The sequence below is a fragment of the Uloborus diversus genome, chromosome 3 (assembly GCF_026930045.1).
Source record: "Uloborus diversus isolate 005 chromosome 3, Udiv.v.3.1, whole genome shotgun sequence".
Taxonomy (NCBI): domain Eukaryota; kingdom Metazoa; phylum Arthropoda; class Arachnida; order Araneae; family Uloboridae; genus Uloborus; species Uloborus diversus.
In genome coordinates, this window is record NC_072733.1 from 201,446,609 (window position 1) to 201,471,128 (window position 24,520).

The 24,520-nt window shown below is 31.7% G+C and overlaps 1 protein-coding gene across 7 annotated transcripts in view; it reads right to left on the bottom strand.

The window, feature by feature from the left end:
- Positions 1 to 24,520, bottom strand: part of LOC129219382 (liprin-beta-1-like) — a 147,100-nt gene that overhangs the window by 11,280 nt on the left and 111,300 nt on the right. For all 7 annotated transcript variants that reach the window (XM_054853767.1, XM_054853766.1, XM_054853764.1 and 4 more), the window contains 4 exons: positions 19,308 to 19,517; positions 19,058 to 19,183; positions 10,784 to 10,912; positions 5,757 to 5,936 (listed from right to left, as the gene is read on the bottom strand). In XM_054853767.1, coding sequence (XP_054709742.1) covers positions 5,757 to 5,936; positions 10,784 to 10,912; positions 19,058 to 19,183; positions 19,308 to 19,517 — 645 coding nt within the window. The remainder of the gene's footprint in view (positions 1 to 5,756; positions 5,937 to 10,783; positions 10,913 to 19,057; positions 19,184 to 19,307; positions 19,518 to 24,520) is intronic.

The following is a 24,520-nucleotide window of genomic DNA, read 5'->3' on the forward strand; positions in this document are numbered from 1 at the left end:
AAAAACGTTCAGTATTCAGATATTATAAATTTAAGAAGAAAAAACTATTTAAACAAAAGTTGTAATGAAAGTAATTGTACTTGTGAATGTAAGTCCATTAGCATATGATTTTTCTAAAATCTTTGAAAAAATAAAAATTAAAATTGAAAAAAAAAAAAAAAAAAAGAAAGTATTTACATTAAAAAAAATATATTCAATGCATATAAAAAAAAGGAAAATATTAACTCCCTGTTTGTAAGTACATTTATCACTATCTAACATTAATTCTTGACGTTTTATTTATTACACAAAAAGTTGACCTTTTTTCTTCATCAAGCTGTAGCATGTCTGAGAAACAGTTGCACAATAAGCTTTACACCCCGATACCGCACTTAGGGGAGCAATTAAGACATAAGGGTCATTCCATAGTGCCTAACGTAACATTCACAGCTGATTTTCTAACTCTTTAACCCTTACAGGCGCAGGTCATTAAAATTTTAGAAATATAATAAAAAAACACAATGGATGGGATAAATTGGTTACCTGGACATAGATTTTACAGTCAAAAATTTTTTAAATTCACCCCCTCCAGCTGGGGGTGGTGTTCCCGTTTGTGACCACTGCCCTCCTAGAGCAGAAATTGTTTTCTGAAGTGGTTATGTTTACCTCGTATGACAATTGGAGTAATTTCAAATATTTTAAGTTCTTAAGCATTTTTACCAATTATTTCAATAATTTATGCCATTAAGAATATTTAGAACACAAAATCCAATATTTTTGCTATAAAAATTTCAAAATAAAGATGAAGTAAAATTCAAGAAAGTTCATAAAAATTATCTAAATAAGCAACTTAAAATGTTAAAAATGTTTTTGTCACATTGTTCTTGCATTATGTGCATTCTTTTTGTGCTATAAAATATTAAATGAAAAAATACGACTGTATAATACCATTTACAGAAAAAATAATATCAAAGCTGAGAATAAAAAAAGTACACAACTGTCTGGTAGGAAAAGCAGACCTCAAATGTGTGCAGTCATGGGCCTTCAAATTCATCTGTTCTGGGTCAAGAATCCAAAATAAATAAACAAAAGCCCGTTGAAAACTATTCTTTTGGGTCCCCCTTCTCTGAAATGTATCTAATTACATCTTTCACCCGCAACAGTGAGATCAATGCACTAGAAGGGCGGTGTCCACATTTGGGACACCTGGAAAGAAACTTCGTTTATGCATTCAAAAATGAACTCGAATCTTTTGCAAAATTATGATTGATTAGCTCAGGATTCCTGAGGGAAAATGGTTGACTACTTTCGGTTATGGTGTAAATTTTAAAATCTTGAAAAAAATATTGTATTTGAGCTTGAAAATTGAGGTATTTTAAACAAGAAATTAAGCCAACAAAAAGAGTCATATTTAATAGTGCTGCCATCTGTGTGCATTAAAGAGAAATAAAAGCAACTAATGCAGTGATTTTTGGAGTTTTAAAGAAAAAACTTTTTTTAAAGAAATTTTTAAAACTGGTGCCTTTTTTTGTGACCACCGCGCCGGAAAGGGTTAAAAATACATGGTTTTTTGGTTTAATATGCAGATTTAAAATGTACAAGGTGACTATTTTTCATTTCTACCACGAATTTGAAGCAAAATAAGCGCTGCCAGGAATTTTTTTCACCAAATTGTGACTAACTTAACATTTTTGCAACCTTGAGAAACAATGCTCATGTTACGAGACAAATTTTTCTGAAACTTACCCAGGCATTTAAAATTGGCTGATAAATTTGTAAGAGGTAAACAGTCTATTTTAAAAAATATACTACAGATTTATTACAGATGCATCTTTTTTGGCCCTAAATGGTACTTTTACGAAAAACTGTGTGTGACTAACGTAACGTGAGTAACGTAACCATCGAATAACAAGCAATGAATGCATATAAAAACCTTTTTGTAAACTATCTTGTGCTCCTACAGTACTTTTACACTTTTTAGGAACCTTCTTTATATGCATTATGGTTCTTTCTTTACTTTTTTTCTATGTTAGTGTAAGAAATTGAATGGAAGGATTCAGTTTATTTAACTCAATTTGAATATGCAAAAAAAAAAAAAAAATAAAAAATAAAAAATAAAAAAAAAATAAAAAAAATAAAAAAAAAATAAACAAATAAAAAATTGCTTTTACTAAATGAATAACATCATTTTGGGCTAATTAAATCCTAAATATCTCTCTTTTAAAAAATTAAATTTATACAAGTTGATTGTTCCACCAAATTCTAGTATTCTGCCGATATACTAGTTATCGTCATAAGAAACTCAATAGTACTTTTCAACAGCATGTTATTTTTTAAGGTTTACTGATTCATCAAACGAATAGTGTTGTGCATCCTGAATTAAAATGTAATATTGAAAAAAAAAATATTCGAACATGTTTGCAGAATGCATTTTAATTCCAGATCTCACCACTGATGTTTGAATTTCTAAATGACCATTCTTGCATTTTCTAAAATATATGGCAGCAGCGCATATTGTCACTGTATCATGTACTGGCGGTGTATTTCATGTATTTCTGCCTTAGCCCTGGCTATAGGGCGGTAGTTTACTAAATATACCTGCCTTGCCTTCAATATTCGAGTTGAACCGAACCATTGCTTCGGTCACTCGTCTGGTCAATGCTAATTCTGTATTAGCTACCAGTTTGTTTGGCACTCTTGGCTTCCTTAAGAAGTTTTCCACCTCCAGCTCAGTTACTCCTATGTCGGGCTGATGAGTGCTAATAAGCACGAAATTGCAGTCCTCGGCTGAAATTGACTGAGCTTGCGGTGTATTTCATGTTCTTCTTTGTTAAGACTGTCTTTCTATTTTCTCAATTCTTTCCCTTGGATTCTTGTGTTGAATGCACATTCAGCAGAGTACTCATTTTGCTTTACTCATCCCCACCATTTTTTGAAATAATAATTCCTTAAATTAGAAGTGTCTTTTTAAAGACCTTTAAAAAATTATTTTTCTAAGTAGGCAGAAGATCTACAATGCAATATTACTGGTATTTTTCACCCTTTATATTTTTAATCAATATAGAATGACTACTTATTCAAAATTTTTCATGAAAATGTACATTAAGTTAAATAAGTTTTAAATATTAGCAGTCATTTTTAAAATGTTATGTTAGTCATATGCAAACTGTCACCTTAGTCACAGATCAAATATTACATTAGTCACACTAATTATTTTATATCTGTTGATACTAAAATAAATATTTTGCACTTTTTAAGTAGATATGACACAGATGTAAGAAAATAAAAAGTGCTGTTTGGTTCAATCATCTGGTTTAGTTTTTACGCAGAAAATAATACTTTTTCGCGACTAACGTAACGTAAATATTTTCAGTGAAATAACCAAACTAGTTAAAATACTTATCTTATAATGCATGCAAAAAGAACAGTCAATTTTATTGGGCCAACATCTAATCTTTTAGAATAATCATAGTTATTTTAAAAATTTTCAAAAATTTTTAAATCACACAAGAAAACAAGACGCATGTTTATTGCGTATGCTAAGCCTTTTCTACAACCTTGCACACTTAAACCCAGAAGAAAAACATCAAACAAAATTTTTGCAATCTCTAACTAGATTTATGTACTAGAAAGAATGCTGAATGAAATGATACGGTCAAAATTAGGGCTTTCTGGAAAAAAAAAAAATTCTGAGGTTGAGGTTGACATTTCTATGGAATGACCCATAATCTAAAATTGACACTGATATGGCAGAAATTCAGAAAAAATTGCAATTTTGGCTCAACCTAGTTCTGCACATGTTTTTTTTACAACTGGCATATAAGTTTCACCCCTCAAATGAAAGGATAAAGAAGGAATTCCCAGACTTTTACAGAAGTTTCAAAGATTTAACATTTTCCTTCACCATTTTAGATTACTTCCCTTCTTCGGGATAACTTTTAGCTTTCTTTGTGCATGGGAACCCTGTGTTTAAGCACATCAAAAGGCTTGAAAATTATACGTAACTGGTGTTGCTTCTCAAAACCATAAGTATATAACAGGATTCCAATTTAATGAATAGGTTTTGAAACTTTTATTTTATAACAAATAAATAACACCTTTGTAAAAAAAATTAAAAAATAAAATATAAGGTTAGAATATAAATTTGCAATAAATTGCACACACTTGTATCAGGGTTACAACGAACCCCTATTTTATGACAAAAAAAAAGGGGGGGGGGGCTTATGGATGAAATGACATCAACTGTCAAACTTTCTATCCATAAGCTCACTTTTTACTGTAAAAAAATTTCCTTCCTTTCCTGAAACATGTGTTTGCAGTAAATCGCAAATATGTGCATTTTAACATATTTTTCATCTCTTACTTAATTCTACCTTCTATTTTATCTACTACATGAAATGCTTTTCACTTGCTTGACAATTTATTTAAGAAAAAAAAGATAAGCAGATGCTACAAAAATGCTTCATGTACAGGGTTTTAGCCATGTGAAAGAAAGTATAAATTTAACCAGCAATACAATACACAGTAAACCCTCATTAATCAGAACGTTACTTAATCCGGATAGCCATTCAGATGCATGTACCATATTTTCCTGCGTATTATCCACGGGCAACCTATAATCCGCAGGTCCTAAAATCGATCTGAAGGAAAAAAAGCTTCGTATAATTCACGGCGGCATATAATCCGCGGAAACTACGATGTAAAAAGATAAAGTTTGAATTTCACATACCATTTGAGTAACCAAACTAAAAACGTAAAAAAGTAATTACTTTGAAGGTATAATCAAAATTTATCTGAAATATAATCTAAAATATAATGAGTCTTCTTGAAATCTTGATTATAGTACGCTAATTACTTGAAAAGCAAAGAGTCAAGACAAAGGAACAAATGGTCTAATCTTGTGCAAATGGCTACCTATTTCACTGTAATCTTGCTTGTCTTACATGACCTGAATCGCCAAGAGGAACATTCAAGCAACAGAAAATAACCAACATAAAGGCAGGCAGCGAAGAAGAACATGCATGCTTCGTAAAATAAACAACATTCAGTTGGCATACAGTCTCGATCGGTGAATCCTACTGTAAAAATATCGAGGTTCAATGCGTTGGTGTTAAGGGAAAAAAAAATCACTGATAATCCGCGGCTTTGTATAATCCGCACCTCATAAACTTTGGCTATTTTAGCAGATAATCCACAGATTATAGGCAGGAAAATACGGTACTGTATAAATAAAAGGCATTAGAGCAATAATGTATTTTGTATTATTGTAATTTTCTCCAATGTGTTTTTATATTTCATTCTCTTGAATTCAATATACATTTTTTATTGTGTATGGTTTGTTTATGTATCTTGGCTCAATTTATGCGTTAGTCTGTTTAATCCATAGTTTCATTAGTTGAGAAAACCTGGATACTTGAGACAACCTTGATTCTCTAACAGTCCAAATTAATGAAGTTCTACTGTATTTGGAAGCACAAAAATTGAATACATAAGAGTAAAAATACTTATATTAAAGAAAAGAAAAATTCCATTTTCACTAATCAATTTCTAAAGACTCAAGTTTGACAATTACATTAGTACAAATTGACTAAATCAAAAAACAGTTAAAGTTAAAAGAGTATTTCAAATGCAAACAAACCAGAAAAATTTTTTATGATTTAATTCAAGTTTCAAGGAAAGAAAAATTGTATTTTAATGAAAAAGTATTATAATGTAATAACATTTAATGCAGTAACATTCTACAGAGAAAAACATCCATTGAAATATGTAATTATTACCTTAACTTTAACACTAGGTGATAAAGGTGTTTCTGTCTCTTTTTCTCTTTTAACTTGCATTAATGGATCACCAACTATGTGCTTAAAATGAGTAGCCAGATGTCTTCGAAGTAGAGTTTTGTTTGGTGGAATGTTGAGAAGAGTTGCAAGCAAATTTGAATTAAATCTTGGCTCATGAATCTATTCGGGAAATAGTAAATACACATTTGTACTTTGAATGAAATAAAATTGTTAATGATATTTTTTACGTGCCATAGTACAAAAAATTATAAGTTTAAAAAATATTGTAATAAATTCTGTCAGTACTTCTTTACATATTTCTTGCTTAGTTAAAATGAAACATTCCTTAAGTATTCTCATTCTTTCTTATAGTCTCATCCAGTGGTTGGAAAAACAACATTTTTTTGTAGCGAACTACAAACTACTTTTGAAATGTAGTCCCTACTCCGCTGCTTTTCAAATAATAAGGAAATATAAAGCTTACACATGAGGGTGTCCCAAAAAAATGAAAGTTGATTTTTCAAGTCTCAAACCCTTTTATATTTTTCCTCTTATGTCAAAACAATTGTGAAAAAAAAAAAGTTTCATATTTTATGAACAACGGCAACCAGTGCCGACTTGCATCTGAAAGTGTAAACCAGTACTCGTATGCTAGGCCAAAACGAAAAAAAAAACCCCCCCCAAAAAAAAACCTCTTTTTAGAAACTCAAAATTTTTGTTGATAAAATATTGCCCTTATTCCCCACACTCCAATCCCCAAAGCAGAATACTTGACGATGTTCTGCAACGTAAAATCATTTGACCAAAATTGTTCTACAAGTATACTTCAAGCATTGTATACACAAACAACTAACGTGACCTTTCCCACAAATTGAGAGCATTAAATCCAAATCGTTTCATACAGGAGTTTTTTTTTTTTTTTTTTTTTTCACTTTTTAAAACTTTACTGTTGCTATGCATTTCTGTAGAACCTAACCCGATTGAGATTATCCAAAAATAGTTCATATGCTTTATAAAATTCATAGAAAAAGCTAAGAAACAAAGTTTTACAAAAATCCGAATCTAGGGTTTCAAACCACATTTTAAGTTAATTTCACATGGCATGAAAGAGCAATTAAAATAATGTTAATAAATAAATAAATTATTAAAGTATTAAACAAAATGAGTCAAGATAGGGTAGCATATAATAAAAAACTTCAAAATTTTCTAAATAATTGAAATATTTTCAGGATGGAAAAGGATTGAAATCTTAGACAAGACACGCAATTTTCGGCGGTTGACGTGTTTCAATGTTGGCATGTTTCCAAAACATACGTTTATGGTGGAAATTGCAGTGGATGAAAATCGGTTGGGAAAAATAAGGAAAAAGAGAAGCAAAAACGCTAGAAAAATCAGAAACTTTTCAGATTTGAAATACGAAATTTCTGCAGAAAATCTGCGGAAAATGCCGATTTTCTACAAATATTTTCCAGCTCAAGATAGAATGTTGCACAAATTCTGCAGATTTCATTAAGTTCAAAGAAAATCTAAAGTTCCCGCTGCTGACTTATCGAATACAACATTTTTTACTAGCTTTCCGCCAAATTATCCTAATTTCTGAGGGTTTTAAATTTTCTTCTAATTTAAAGAAATCTGCAGAATTTGTGCAAAATTCTCTCTTGAGTTGGAAGATATTTGCAGAAAAATCTGCAGAAATTTCACACAAATCTGTAGAATTCTGCAGAAAATTTGAGTTTTCCTCTCTCATTTGAACAGAATTGTTCTGCAGCTCAGGAATCTGTTCTGCGACCTACGTCGCAAATTTAGTTGTATTCTGCTTTGGGGACTCCAATGTACCCCAAAATCATTTATTCAAATTAAAAAAAGCATTTAGATATAGGTTGGCCAAAAATTTATAATTGTTTTCAAAAATATTGATTTTTATCTATCCTTAAAACCATTATATATAAATTTAAATAAAATATCAAGTTCAAAAATGATAGTGAACACATTTTCAGATTAATATTTGTAAATAAATAATAAAAATAGTATATTTAAAATGAAAAATTTAACTTGATCTTGAAAAAGTCCATATATTAGAGTACTTTGTGGGAGACTTAAATATTGCTGGAGAGCTAAAATTTTCATTTCACGCTAATGATCTACTTTATCAAGCTGAAAAATATAAACTGCTGTTTATATTTTTCAGCTTGATAATTTAGTGAAATTTACTTTACATTTTTAAAAATACGGTTTAAAAAAAATCCACTTTTTGAAAAAAATTATAAATTTTAAGCCAAGTGTGGGATACATAAATGTTTTTTTATTTGAATAAATGTTTTTGTACAGCATGTGAGGTATACAGGCAACATTTTATCAAAAGAAATTTTGAATTTCTAAAAATTATTTTTTAATTTAGCCTAGCATTACAAGTGCTGGTTCACACTTTCAGATAGAAGTCCGCACTGGCTGCCGTTGTTCAAAAAAAAAAAAAAAAAAAAAAAATTATATATACATAAATATATATTTATATTTTGGCAGTTCTTTTCACGTAAAAGAAAAAATATAAGAGGGTGTGCGACTTGAAATATCAACTTTTGATTTTTGGGACCCCCTACTACTACACACACCGTAAGAGGATTTAACGAAACAAGGTTTAGATTGATAAATTAGCTCATCTGACATGGAATATTACTAAGAATTATCTATTATGTATTTTTTTTTATTCCAAAAATGTTCATTACCATACTCTTATCACTGTAATGCTCATATTTATAGTAAGTGGGACAGGGCAATTCAATATCATTCTGTTCTATAACATTTACTGTAGCTTCTTTATTTGGTAAATACTCAAAAAGCACTTTTCGCCAGACTTTAGTTTTTGCGTGCCCGTAGTAATTACGAAAAATTAAGCTGCATGAAATATTTTTGTTTTTCAACTTTCGGTCTGTTCATATAAAATTCATAAAATTTCCACCTCTCAAAATCTCGACTATCTTCATTTTCCCAAAAATAGTGCTTTTACAGTATTGGAACAACAATCTCTTTGAAATGAAATACGTTCATCCACGGGACATTCTCCGCAACCAGAAAAGAGTAACTAAATTGACGGTTATTGCTAATTCATATACTTTTCTTTGTAAGTCAAGCTCTATTCAATACAAATATTTGTGAAATGTGAGAATTACGGTGGCAAACAAACTAATGGCATCAAACAGAATGTATGGAGACAAAATGATATGCCTGAGGTCAGCTTGTGTTTCTTATGAGTATTATTTATCATTGAATTCGCTGATGTACTTGTGTAAAATTTGCGATAGCCAAATTTGTTTGAACCTTGAATTTTTTTAACATTTAAAAGTAGTTTCCAGAAAACGCTACAAACTACTAAAAAATGTAGCTACTACAGTAGTGTTGCTACTTGTAGTGCGCTACTTCCAACCACTCATCCTTGTTTAAATTAAAATTCATATTATAAAGTCAGAATCTGATCTTCAATAAAATCTAATAACACATAAATTAAAAATTGACAGGGTGGCGACAGGAACTGTGAAAAAAAGTTCCCTGACTTTTCCCTGATTAGGTTCACCAAATTTCCCTGATTTACGTTACCAATGATAATGGTTTCCTTTCTTTGCTCTACTTGAAATTCATTGTATGTTTGTACAAAACGCAGTATTTTATACGTTTTTAAGTTGTGTAAAGTTGTTGAACTAAAGATATAATTTTAAAAAGATGCTGTTTTTTTTAATAAAATGTTTAAAAAAACATATCAAGTCAATTTGTTTGGAAAAAAACCTTACAAAAGAGTATAATAAATTTTTCTATATGGAAATTTATATAAAATTAAAAAAAAAAAAACTTTACTTCCAGTAACCACTTGGCATAAGAATTTTTAGAAACTATTAAAGTCACTCTTAAAAACATGTGTATTTATGATAGAACTATAAAGTAATTGAAATTATTTTGAACTAAGTTTTCAAACAGTACAATAATTGTTGCAAGAATAACAAGTAATAGTAAAAGAATAGAAGTAATGTAGTTATTCTTATATAACTAATTGACATATTTAGGCAAAACAGATGAAACCTTTTGACATCCATTCATAGGGAGCTTTTCTCTAATCAAGAACATAGATTTTAATGAATGGTTACAGCATTTTAACAATAAAAAAATAAAGATATTTACATAAGTGCACAAGTTATTTCAAATGATTTCAGTTTGTATCGAAAAAAAATTCAGGTTGCTTTTGTAACAAACAGCTTTAAATTGTAAGGGGGGAAAAACAATTGGTTAATTTCAAAATATATAAAAGAATGGTTTTAAAATAAAAGAATCATTTAAGCCTGAAAAAGAAAACCTTTCTATTTCTAATCTGTGGTGACAGCAAATAGTATAACGGCAAAAAAACAAAGTTTTTTTGATTCAATGTTCAATTTTAGTAATTACATTAAAAACGCGAAGAAGTAATAACTTTTAAGCTTTTATCAGTATTAATTCAAAAAACAAAGAGTTCTTCTTGAAATCTTGATTCCAGTACGCTTAAGGCATTAATGACGGTTTCCTCTTTGCCTGTAGGGTTGTTTATTTTACGTAGTATTGAAAGCGTGAAAGCAAACTTCAACCTAGGTAAAATAAACAACTTTACAGACACAGAAGCAATCTTGCATCCTGTGGTTAATAAGTAAGATGCAATACTTTGACGTTGAGGAAAAAAGATGCACAAATATGCGGCAGTGTATAATCGCACCTCATTAATTTTAACTTTTTTTTTTGAACAGATAATTGCCGGAAATTGCGTAGAGAATTAGGACACTTAATTTTGCAAAGCAAAAAAAAAATTTTTTTTTCTTCATAAAATCAATTTTCCCTGATTGTTTGTTATTTTTTCAAAATTCCCTGATATTTCCCTGATTAAGTTCCCTGACTTTTCCCTGATCTCCCTGATTTCCCTGATCTGTCGCCACCCTGAGATTATCGAAAAATTTACAAGTCTATGTTATTTCAGTAGACACTGAGAAAAATATGTATAACATCGGAATTCTTACGATAAGTGCTCCATGAACACCACTTCCTCGTAAATTAGGCGCATACTCAGATAAATCAACTGTTCGTAACCATTCCATAACTCTGTGATTACTCCAGAGAGCTACTACATCAGGGGAATATGGTTTGATCTGCAAAGAATAGAGAAATTTGAGGTAACTACTTCTAGTCCAGTAACCATGTACATCAGCCCTAGAGTCAGATTCGGAAGTTTCGATTTGTTGCCAGTATGTTTATGATATTGGTCAATAAACAATCCAAGTCTGAGTATAGAACGTGAAATTTTACACTTCACTGTAGTTTTCTCGATTTCAACCTTAAACGACAAGTTTTACTATGAAAGCTTTCAAAGTAGACAAAATTTGCTACAATATGAATCTAGAATTGTTTCTTTAGACGCAATAGTTTCTTAGACAAAGCCGTTAAATTTTTTATATTTTTTCCGAATCTTGCAAATTTTACCAATGTTTTGTTCTTTTGAATGAATTTTGACTCTTTTATTGGAACAGCTTCCCCCCTCTCCTTATTACATTTTAGTAGGTTTGAAGACATTTGAGGGCCCCTAGCAGATTCTCTCTCCACCTCTAATTTTCATGTTTCTCATTTCTTCCTCTTGCTTTGTGCGTAACATGATGGGATGTTAAAATAGAAAATGAAAAGCTTGAACTGCACTGGTGGACAAAATCAAGAGATGGAAGGCATTTTCACATATTTCTCAGAAAATATCACATAAAACCTGGACAGTTGATTGCCATTTGATGGCACTATGGCGCTGGTGTCGCTGAGATGAGTTTACGTATTCTTGTGGGCGCTGCAGGCAGCTTCTCAGCTCATTCCACTCTAACACAGTAGCAATTTGTATTGTATTTCTTGAATAATCTTGTTGTTTTTTGTTGATTTTTAGGTTAAATGACTGAAAACCAAAATTTAGACGAAGGTATGATGTGAAGAATTGTGGGTAGTTTTGAGGCAGAACAGTCCCAAACTCAGGTTGCTAGGGAATTTGGTGTAACTCCAAGCGCAGTTTCGAATTTGTGGAGTCAATTTAAATACTATAGGACAGTGTCCAGAAGACCAAGACAAGGTCGTCCAAGAGCAACAATGCCCAATGAAGACCAGTATTAGTAGTTTAATCAAGCACCAGAGGACATCTACAGCAATACAACTGTCTAGAGACCTCGCTGCTGCCATAGAAACAGTTTCAACAAAGACAGTTGCCCGGAGGCTCGGTGAAAAAGGGTTGCATGCCGGGAAGTCCACCATTTGCATCCCTCTCCCTCCCTCCCACAAAAGAGAGCATGTACAATGGTGCAGACAGCACAAATACTGGACACAGCTCCAAAAGGCTAATGTTCTTTTCACAGATGACAGATTCAGTCTACAACCTGATTTGCGGCAAATATTTATATGGAAGGAACCTGGGACACAATGCCATCCTAGTATCATCATGGAAAGGGACCATTATGCTGGTGGAGGAGTGATGGTTTGTGCAAGGATCATGCAAGATGCCCACACACCACTCAATGTGCTTGACACTGGTTCCGTGAATTCCCAAAGGTACAGGCAAGGGATCCTACAACCCGGTGTCTCTTCAGGGGTGCTGTTGGTCTTGAATTTGTTTTTATAGATGCCCAATTACATAGGACTGTCCTAGTTGAGGAGCACCCCCCCCCCAGAACCATTCTGCAGTTAAAAACTGCTCTGGTGGAAGAGTGGGAGGGTCTTCCACAAACATTCCTTAACTCTTATTGCAGAGATAAAAAAAGCCCAAAGTCAAAAAAGAGGAAAAATTGCGAGACTTTAAATTTGAATATATATATATATATATATATATATATATATATATATATAAAATAATTTAGCCAGCACTATATATATATATATATATATATATATATATATATATATATAGTGCTGGCTAAATTATTAGACTAAGACTGTTTTAAAAGCAAATTCTTTATTGATTACATAACTATAGACAAATTAACGAACAGTGAAAAAATTATCTAATATTTAGTATGCATTCCCTTGTTCTTGAGTATTTTAAGTCTTTTTGTCATACTTTTCACAAGGTTTACACCATTTCTTAACTTTTTTAAAAAGGAGGTAAAAAATTGTTTATACTCACTATTATATATACTCACATACACATACTCACTAATTACCTAAATATAACAGAACACACTAATAAAAAGACAGTGCTGCCACCTGCAAACATTAAATTATGCTAAAATAACGTAATAATCAGTGTACAGTATGTACTGTACTTTAACAGTAACATAAATAGTATTTTAGTACAAATAGTGTACAAAACACAAAAGAAAAAAAAAACTCTTTAGTCTAATAATTTGGGCGGCACTGTATATAGATATACTTTACATTACGCAAAATTATATTGATACTATACTGTCTTTTAAATATTAAAAGATAAATGTTTTTTTTTTTTTTTTTTTACTAGTAGAAATGCTAACAAATGAATAAATAAAATAAGCTTGCATTTATTTAAGATTTTAACAGATATATCAATTCTATTTACCACTTTCAATTTCTCATAGCCCACTAATTAGGTGAAATTAAAACTTTATAATGTGACACCTAATGCTATAAAACTTCCATATAATTAAACACTTAATACAAGCTGAATCTTTGGACACCATAATTACAAAAAGACATTATCAGTGTGGCTAACCTTGGAGAAACAATCTGAGGAGTATTTTGAAATTTTGTGGAGCAGCTGGGATATTCTATAAAAATCATTAAAAAACTAAACCCAATCTAAAACTTTTTGAGCTTTAATGGTCATTTTAAGCACTAACATAAAAATGATTATTTTTAAATTGATAAAGTTTTAAACACAATGTCATGATTGGAGAATATAAGCATTTTTAATTTCCTATATTTACATGTTTGTCATAATAAAGTAGCTCAGTATAATTAAAATAAATTTGAATTTATTAAGATCTTCAAGAGCTATATCTTTGGTAAACCTGATAAGCATTAAAACTAGATTTGAAGAATGATGTTGACTAAAGTTAACGCAGATGGAATAGGATAAACATTTTTGAATGAGCATGGCAATCTTCATAAAAAAACAAACAAATAAAGTATAAGAAGGGCTGAAAATATTAGTCTACAAAAAGGTATTAATGTCTAAGCAGTACAATGGCATAGCAGATAAAAATGAGAGAATGTTACAGAAGCGGATGCAATCTAATTTCAAAAGCTACATCTAACTATTGCACCCACCGTCACTCTCCAGCATTTCCCCCTCCACTCCTATTTCACCCTCTTCACCAACAACAAAAAGTTCTTTACTTCTTTCAACTCAAGAAAGAACGTGTGCCTGAGCAAGAATCCTAATGGGAAGGTCGGGGCAGAAGCGAGGTGAGGGGGTATTTGCATGATCGCCAGAAAGTGGCCGTGAAATGGGCGTGGCATAACAATGATCGTACAAGTCTTCAGCAAAAAATAAAATACATACAAGCAGGGTTGAAAATAATAGTCTACAAAAAGTTATAAAGGTTTCAGTGATAGGATGGCATAGTAGACAAAAATAAGCAAGTGTTATCAAAGCGGATGCAATTGGATTTTGAAATGCATAAACGCTGACGCTTTCTATGTCATTCTCGAGCCTCTTTTCCACCCCACCCATGAAACAAAGTTCCTTTCTTCTTTCTACCTTAGAAAGAACACGTGAATCAGCAAAAATCCGAAAAGGGCAATTGCGATTGATCACTTGAAAATGCTTGGCGGCCAGGAAAAGAAAAAAATACAAAAAGACGAAAATCGCGGATCTGAGGAAGATTTTCATTTCTGCTTATTAATAGCATTCATACTCATTGTGCATGCTGTCCATCTGTCAGAGGTGACTACACACCATACATGCCTCACTTTCATTGCCATATTTCCTTCATGAAGTTCAGTCCACATTGGACTGTTGGCAATAACTCTTGCCAATGAATGGCACTTTAATTTTCGCTTTGCACACAATATTGTCATATCCATACATTGCAATTATATCCATAACAAATTTCGTTAATCCAGTATTTCTCCAATTGTTTGGGAAAATGCCTCCCATCTCTTAATTTTGTCCACCAGTGTATGATAAATAGAACAAGATTTAAGGTAGGCAAACACTAATTTTCACAAAAAATCAATTTTGAGAAATTTAGAGAGCCCTAGTGTTCTTCTTTCTAAATCCACATTTGTTTTTTAAATCAACGAGTTAATGAGAAAACTAGAAAAAAATTTCTAAACTCAAATGCACTGCTCTTAACTGAAATTTACTATTTCTTTCTTAATTTTCTCTTAACCATGTTTTCAAGTTTTTATTTACGCCAACAGCTCTAGCGAAAGTTGTATTAACTTTAAAGATTTGAAACTTTGCAAACACGGTAATTGAACAAATTACTGAGATATAATCCTTGAAAAGTTATTGTACATGCATTATGTGGTTTTGAAATAATGATCAATTAATCTTAGGGGGCAGAAAGCACATTTTTTGGGGGAAATTTTCAAACAATTACCCATAAAACCTGTTTTTAGTTAATTATTTTCAAATTGGAGGGTCATATCACTCTCTAGTGTCTCACAAAGAGACACAAAAAGTTTTTAAAATTATGAAAAAATGAATGCACTGGAAGTGTTAAGAAAAGGTAGTTTTTTTGCTAAAAATATATTTAAAAAAAAACATGGAAACTTTTTTATTTTCAACAAATAAGCAGTCAAAATGTGTTAATTATGTAATGTTCAATAATCATATAAAGTTTCAGAAAGGTGCAATGAATATTGAAGAAAAAAATATTTAGGGTGTTTGCCTACCTTAACAGATACATCGATAAAGTTAATGTGGTAACCAATTATTCAGTTTAGTGCCCGTTACTGATTTTGAGGAATGTCTAGAAATTGACAAGTTTGGAAAAAAAAAAAAAAAAAAAAAACTTACATTCCATAAGGCTTTATCTTGGAAGTTAAAGGGTCTAAAGGGATAGTTTTAGAATCTAGATTCATATTGTAGCAAATTTAATCTACTTGAGAAGCGTTCAGATTAGTTATTATTGAAAAATTAGTCATTTTGGGTCAAAATTGGAGAAAACTACACAGAAGTCTAAAATTTCACAGTATTTTTGTCTTTTCAGTAGGTTGTGTTTTTCTCTTGAGGTCACAAACTTGGATTATTTATTGGATCAATATCATAAACAACTCAGCAAAAAATCAGAACGGCCCGGCCTGATGCAAGGTATCAACCCCTTCAGGCAGGGTTACAGGACTATCCACTTTCTTTAACAAACAGTAACAAAAAATTAAATTAAGGTACTGAAAATAAAACAAAGGAAAATTAATCAACTTTAATACTCGTTACAAGAATCACTCATAAATTAAAAGTAAAACAATTTCTAGAAAAGAAATGCAAAAAATAGTATCCAATAAAAAGTTGCTGCTGCTCCCCTCCTCCCTCCAAAAAAAAAGAACAAGATGAAAAATATCTTGCATAAACAGTCGAGAATAGATAATTCATAAACTGTAGGGTCTACCTTGCTCAAAAAATTGCTGAATTTGTAAAGCCCTGTGCTGAAAAATCAAACAACACTCTCTTGATTATTCTACCATCATGTGATCACTGGAAGTGTGGATTCCGCCCCACTATAAGAACATTAATAAACAAAAAAGTTCTAAAAGGCCTGTATAAAATTTCCATGACAGGTGAGCATTTTGAGAATGCAGTAGAGTCTTGAAAGTTCGAGTTTCAGCTTAGTTTGAGGAGCTTACTTTATATTTTCATTTACCTTTCTTGGTTGCTAAAAAATGGTTGTAATTAAATAAAATCTGAAAACAGAAATCTTTAGATACTGTGAAACTTATTTAACTACATACAATAAAAACTATAAAGACAGACTTGCCAACCTTATGAAAAGAAAAAACGGGAGATCCAGTCAAAGCTTTAAGGGAGAAAAAGGGAGATTTTAAACGATGCTATAATAAGTAAAAAACACTGTTATAACAAGTATTTATTTGATTTTTTCATGAAAGAGAATTCACTCGTATGATAGCTCTTATAAGTTTGTAGATATTTCATTTTTTCAGACATCGCTAAAGATGAATGTTAAACTACAACGCACGCCGTAGATCAAGGAACAAGATGAAAACACGCGGCGCAGTTAGCATGCGTCTGAAACCATCGCCGGAAGCATTTCGGTCGACACTCCGAACGCACCCATCGAATGTTTGCCGCTCACATTTGCCTTCGACGAACCTCACCGGTCGACCGGTAAGTAACCGGTTACTAACCGCAGCGTTCTATGATCAACCGGTTACCGCATCCGTTACCATTCTAAGCAGTTGATTGGTTGATTGGAGCATGTGATCATTAGCTGTCACGTGATTAACTAACCGGTCGTGCTCGTCGAACGTGAGCTCACTGAGCAGTGCGGGTTTGCTCTGCTAGCCACGCTATCTATTAGGGCTGTGAGTAACTATTTTAAGGAAGAAAATTAAGTTTAATTTAAAAAAAAAGAAAAAAACCCAAAAAGAGCAAAAAAAACGGGAGAAATGTATACTCAAACGTACAACCGGGAGAATGGAGTAAAAAACGGGAGTTTCCCGTGAAAAACGGGAGAGTTGGCAGGTCTGTAAAGATATATTGAGAGGTTGATGTCAAAAACTCTACCTAAGGGGAACGGAATATTCATTGACTAAAAAATATGGATTGAGAGATGTCTTGGAGATATAAGCCTGATACGTGAAATTAATGTATAAACTAACATTGATTGCCACGAAGAAGGTGTAAACGTTCCTATTGGAATTCCAGATTGAAGCCTGAAAACAGAAGGTTCACAACTTGATGGCGAGTGTGACTTGTACATAAAAAAATTTAAACGTTCCACAAGTAATTGCTTTTGTGTTATGCAAGATACAAACATATGCTCACAAGTACAGAAAGAAAACTCATTGAAATAAATTTGGGGACTGTCAAAATGTATGTCTGGATGCCTACAAGTTTGATCCCATATATACAACCATTGTGACAAAAAAGGCAAAATTTGTTTAGAGGTAATTAAAAGATAATATATGTTGAAATTTCAGTGATAAATTTTTCATGAAGGCATTACTTCTTTTTCGTTGAACAAGGGTGTAAAAGATTCTGCTTCGTATGTGATTTAAAAAGTGTAAAATTTTAATCTGTAGGATTTTCCGGATAATGCGAGTTTCTAGTAATCTAGTGTGGCGTGCACCCCAATTACCTTGTATTTTCGAGAATCTAAAGTGAAATAGATTACATCATTAATTTATAGAATATGGTTAATGAGAAAGGCACAAGATGAGTGAAAACAAAGGAAAGTTTCCCCTTAAAAAGAAAAGCACTAGTAGATATGATATATAATAGCTCCTAGCAACAAAAAAAGCCTAGTAAGCAGAATCTGGCTGCAACAAAGGTCACAGTCACAGACATTCAACTAAGCTGGAATGACCATCATTTTCACTTCCCCATGCCTTTCTCCTACATGAATTTTGAAAATCATGCAAATAGCTTGAGATAGTCAACTTCTGTGCTTGTTTTGCTTTTATCAATAGTATTTTACAGAGGTGAAACTGACCTGGACATAAAAACTCTGAAAAGTGCTACATGTTTGAAAAAACAGAAATAAAACAGGTACATATTCAAGAGGAGTAAGAAAACATTTGTTCCCAGATTTCTGTTGTATCTAATACTGCTCATTTTGGATGGCTAATAACAAATTATAAAAAATATTTAAAAACTTTAGTAAAAACCAAAATTTTTTCACAATATATGAAAGTTATTAAACATTTCAGATTCAGACTAAGAATTTTTAGCCTGATTTTGTAAAATTTTCAGTTGAAATTCATGAATACTTGATTTGATGATTACTTGATTAGTTTGTCGTCACTTTCTTTTATGATAGCTTTACTTATTTGTCATGAAAAAATTACATTGTACTAAATATGATCTGCACATATGCAACTAAACATGCACATCTCTATTAAAAATGTTCTCAAGTTACAAGTTCTTTTTAATGCACACACTAAATTTACATAATTTTTCTACCTGTCAATATTTTTCTTCTTCATAAGTTAAGTACCAACTATTAAAGGTATTAACATGAAATATCTACATGAAATCAACATTACATAAAGCAAAGAGATATGCATGCGCTTTTGCAACATATAATGCTGAAACTAATAAGGACAAGAAACATACAAAGTACATTAATAAAAGTATTTCATTAATTTCTCTCACTGCTTGAAAATTAACATACTTCATCAGGCAACGAACGTCTGACCAAACAATGAGGGTCAAAACTTTTTTCTCTCAAGACTTGTATTCCACGCTTGATGCTGGTATGATGTAACTGACTTGAAACTTTCAGAAACAAAAGGTCTTCCTGCAAATTAAAAATATCTTTTTTAAATACATTAAAATATTTCAAATTCTAAATTATTACAAAACTTTGAAAATGTAATATCTGCTATTTTAAACACATTCAAAACACAACCAAAACAACTTACAACTGTTAAACAATGCAGAACTCTTCCATCTACTCTGGCTTCAGCGAAAGAATCTTTATATTGAGGCAAACCAACATCATCCAGCCATCGAACTACCCAATGATAATCCAGCATATTGATAGAAGAGGGTAGATTAGGCAGAGAAGAAGTCATGCTTTTTATTGCCAGTAACAGTTTTTTCTTATGCAAATGATTCTTTATGTTTAATTCCTAAAAGAAAGAGAACAGAGAATCATTTAAAGCAAAATATTATTTTAAAGTATAAAAAAATATGTTTTTGAAATTATTTATGCATCTTCAAAACTACTCTGGAAAACAGTCAAAACATCCCCCTTTTAGGTTTCTATAATAAAAGCTAATTTTGACCGGTGTTGCTCATTATGATGCCACCCGAGTCTTATAGGGCTGTACAAAGTTACCACGAAATACAAGCAATAGTGCAGTGAAATAGGAAAACATATGTCATCTATCACAATAAACTTATCTCTGTCACACAAGTCAAAGCAATACACTTGAAAATCTTGTTGAAATATGACTTGGATATTTACTATAAGAGTGTAGTAACTATGACACCTGCATTCTTTGTAGTTTACATTTTTTTGTGTTTTCTTTTTGAAATTCCAATTGATATGCTGGGTGGTATTGTAAGCTGGAGGGGGGACGAGGATAAAACTTTATTTTACAAGAGATGGGCATCAGGTTTATAGACCACATCAAATTCCCCAAAGAAGAGGATGGACAACCAATGGAAAATAGATAAAAAGAAAAAAAAAGACCAGAAAAAATATACATAACAGTTATGGCCTAAAAACATTTTTACACTGTCACATTGAAACAGTTGCCCCAAATAGCATTAATTTGAAGGAAAATGAAGTTTGGGCCATTAAAATTGGTTGAATTTAAATTGATAAATCTTCATGTTAGTCTTCAAGGAAACATACTTTTATTAAGGCTACCAGATTCTGAAGGTCAAAACTCAGAATTTATATATATATATATATATATATATATATATATATATATATATATATATATATATGATTATAATAAAAGTGAAAAATATTGAAAAGACCACATCCAAAGCCCATAGATGCGCAACGCAGCAAAACTAAAAAGCCAAGTAAATATAAAATAAGCAAGCCAAATTCCAAATATTAAACAAAGTATAAAAATAATGATGATAAAAAGGAAAATTGCAAATAGCTATTAAATAGGAAAAGACAAAGTATGAATCCATAGCTCATCAGCCGTGGAGGATTCATTAAATATGGTCAAAAGACCAACATTTTTTAACTATGAACTAAAAGAGAATGTTTAAGCTCCAGTACATGCAATATAGAGTAACACTGGGCAAATGCACCACATGCTAAACCAGTGGTTGGAAAAACTACTTTTTTTTTGTAGCGAACTACAACTACAACTACTTTACTACAAATGTAGTTAACTACAACTACAACTACTTTTTTCAAAATGTAGCAACTACAAACTACTTTTGAAAAGTAGTCGCTACTTCGCTACTTTTTAAAAAATAAATAAATAAAAAGCATACACATACACACCGTTTGAGGATTGAACGAAAAAATTAAAAAACTGGTTTAGGTTAATAAATTGACTCGTTTGAAAATGAAATATTACTAATAATTATATATTTATTGTTTCATTCCTTTACCAAGCGAATTGGTCATTCCAAACATTTTTTACGATTTTTACGACAAATATTCGATACAAGAAAGGATTTAAAAAGTTGAAGGAATTCAACTTTCAAGTTTTTAATCCTTTCCTGACAGTGAATATTTCATTTAAGAAGTGCAACTCGGCTACTTGAAAATTTAATAGATGCAGTATGCAGTCATAATTTGGTTAAAATTTTATATAGACATACATATATGTACATAAAATTGATTTAGACGGTTAAAACCATCTTTAAACGAATGAGAAAAACTTAAATTTTCACTATAGAAGTTAATTTTACAGGCACTTATATTTTTTGTAAAAACTAGTTAATTGATTTTGAGTTTCAAGCTAGGGGTCCGGACCTGGACACCATCTCCTTTCTTACGTAACTAATAAAATGAAATAAGAGCATTTTTCAATTTTACCAAATGATCTTGAAAACTTACAATATTTAATGATTGACTTTTGTTTTGTTGATACATCAACACTCAATCAGTTAAAAAAAAGAAATTCTAAAAATATCCCAAACAGTACCAGTATTTATAATCTAATATTAATAAATATCCAAAATATGAAACATAACTAAGAATGCTTATTTTACTTCAATGTGCAAGTGTCGACTACCACGAAATGGCTGAATAGCGAGCTAACGAGTTTTGGAGCTAACGCGAATTCCTCACCCCGTAACACGAAAATTTTCGGAAGGGAATCGCAAGGCTTAAGTATCACCTTCTTTAGTGGGTACTACATATTAGTTTCGTGAATCAACTTCCCTTTTAGCATCACTGAAAGCAAAAGTACCCCACTAGTCAAAACATCCCTTTGTTAATTTACAAATCGTCACTCCGCATCTTTTTCATTCTTAAAATGAAGTTGATGAAACATTATTTCACATAAGCGGGCTGTTTTTCTCTCGTTTTAAAAGGAATAATAGAAAGTTGCGGACAACTAAAGAAATAAAAAAAAAATTCGATATTCTTGAACGACTGAAAAGTGCGTCGAATTACTGTGTCTACTGTACTGTACTATTGTAGTGTTTCATTTTAATACGTACTGTACTGTTTTATTTTATGCCAGCGTTTCTTAAATTGTGTTCCGCGGAGTCTCAGGGTTCCACGGAGCTCTCTCAGGGGTTCCATGAGATTTGTATATTTTCTTCCTGCACCTTTTAAATTTGTCACTTAAAAAGTCGACAAAAATAACGCCTTTTCAAAAAATACATTTAATTGTCACTTTCGCAACTAATCTAAGCATTATTACTCATCTGGAATAGCCACTATGAGAACAAGTTTATTTCCCGCCTAAAATAATGCAAATTTTTGATCAAAAATAGCATGAAATAGTATCTTTAAGGTTTTAACTTCGAAATTTTATCGAGATCAATCCCAAAACGCCTATTTTTCAGCTAATGTCCCCAAAGATAACATAAAACTGGGTGTTAAAATCTTCAATTTTGAAAAAGTTTCGGAAGAAGCTATTAACTCCCTAATATCCCCGAAAATAGTTTAAAAGTGACTTCAATGGTGAACAAATTTTTGGAACGCGCCCCAAATCTCTCTCCTACAACATTACCAAATATTGCCATAAATTACGATTTTTGACATCAATTTCAAATATTTTGCCCTTGATACTAGCCGTTCTCCCAGTATCTATGGCAAGGCCGTGGTGGCCTGATCGGTAAGGCATATCGGTGACCGGAGGTTCCCGGGTTCGATACTCGCTGGTCGAAGATCCACAGTCTTCATTAATGGTGAAGGTGACTGAGAGACGTTAAATATGCTCGTGTCACAAAGTCTTCCAAGTGAAACGATACCTCTGGGGGTGCTGGACCAGAGATTGCTCGGTTACCGGTCTGGTTCCAAAATTCAGAGCTGTCTTCAGGGTTCCATGCAACTGGTTAAGCCACTAATAGTGGCAGGTACGGGAGATTCTGGAGTGAAAAGTATCTAGGGCAGCAGTGGAAAGGACGATTTAAGCATTTAACGAGTGATGACCAATTTAAGGAGGAGTTCTGGTCACGAGGGTCTAAATGGTTTAGTTCTGTCTAAGGCCCCTATATATACAGCTACTCTAGTTCTGTCTGAGGGAACACACAGTGACATCAAAAACTCTAATTTGTAAATAAATAAAAAAATGTTAAAAAATAAGAGATATTTAAAAATTTTTAAGTTTAAAAACTTTTTCTACGTACATTTCAGTGAATTATTAACACTTTTGTAGGTAAAGTACATCTATATTTCTTTTCCTAATTAAGAAGATATTTCAATCATACAACATGCATAAATTCTGAGGATATTTGTCCCTTTTAAAATTTCTGAGTATTTATCAGAATCACAAATAGGAGTGTACTGGTATTTTGCAATAAGAAATAGTAATTAGCAATCATTCAAATAATTAAAATGCTCTATAGTTAAATGTATTTCATTAGCGATTTAATGGCAAATAGTTAATGTGATAGTCTCTTTGAGGTAAGAACGGGGCATTCTCCGAAACAGAATACTGGCTGCAAACTATTGAAACACCAGGGGCTCCACGAAAAAAGTGAGCATTAAAAAGGGTTCCACTAATAAAAGAAATTAAGAAACGCTGTTTTATGCCATTCTCTCCTATTGATTTTGTGCACCCTAGCCGTATTTTTATTGAATAACACAGCTTTTTCTTTTAGTACAATAAAATTTCAGTTCTCTACGTTTAAATTGGGAAAAATGAAGTTATGAAATGAGTTAAAATAGTTTGAGGAATGTTTACAAATGTCTACAGTAATTGGTATGTTCTTTAAAAAAAATCGTATAAATTCTCTTTTTCTGAACGCGAAATTTCAACCTAAGTGGGGAGTCGCATCCCTAGCGTAAGTTGAGATTTCAGTGTAAATGTGGAAGACATTAATACCTTTTCTTTAACAGGCATATTTGCACGAAACGGAAACATTTCCGTTATTATACATTTCTATGACACTGTAATATTTATTGTTAGCCGGCCAGAGGGCAGTTCCCTGTCATCCTCTTCTATAACATTTACAGTAATTTCCACATTAGGAGGATATTGGCTCAATAATCTCATTGATATCTAAAATGTTCATCCACGGGACATTCTCTGCTATTCTGACAGAAAACACAAACGGAGTACTACTTGACAGTTATCTATTATTCTTTTCTTTCTAAGCCATGCTCTGCTGAAGGAAAAAATTAGGGAAATGTGAACATTTCGATGCCAAACAAACTAATGGCGTCTAACAGATAGAACATATGGCGTCAAAATATGTCTGATGTCAGCTTGTATTTTTCAGAGACTTACGAATCTGGTTGATGCAAGTTTTACTCGCGTAAGACTTGCATCAGTCAGGTTTTTTGAATCCTCGTTTTTAATTTCTTTCTTTCTTTCTTTTTATTTATTTATTTTATTTTTATTTTTTTGGAAACTTTATTTAAAAGTAGTTTTTAGAAATCGCTACAAACTACTTTTTTTTGTAGTGAACTACTCGCTACTCTACTTTTTTTCAAAAGTAGTGCGCTACACTACAAACTACTAAAAAATGTAGC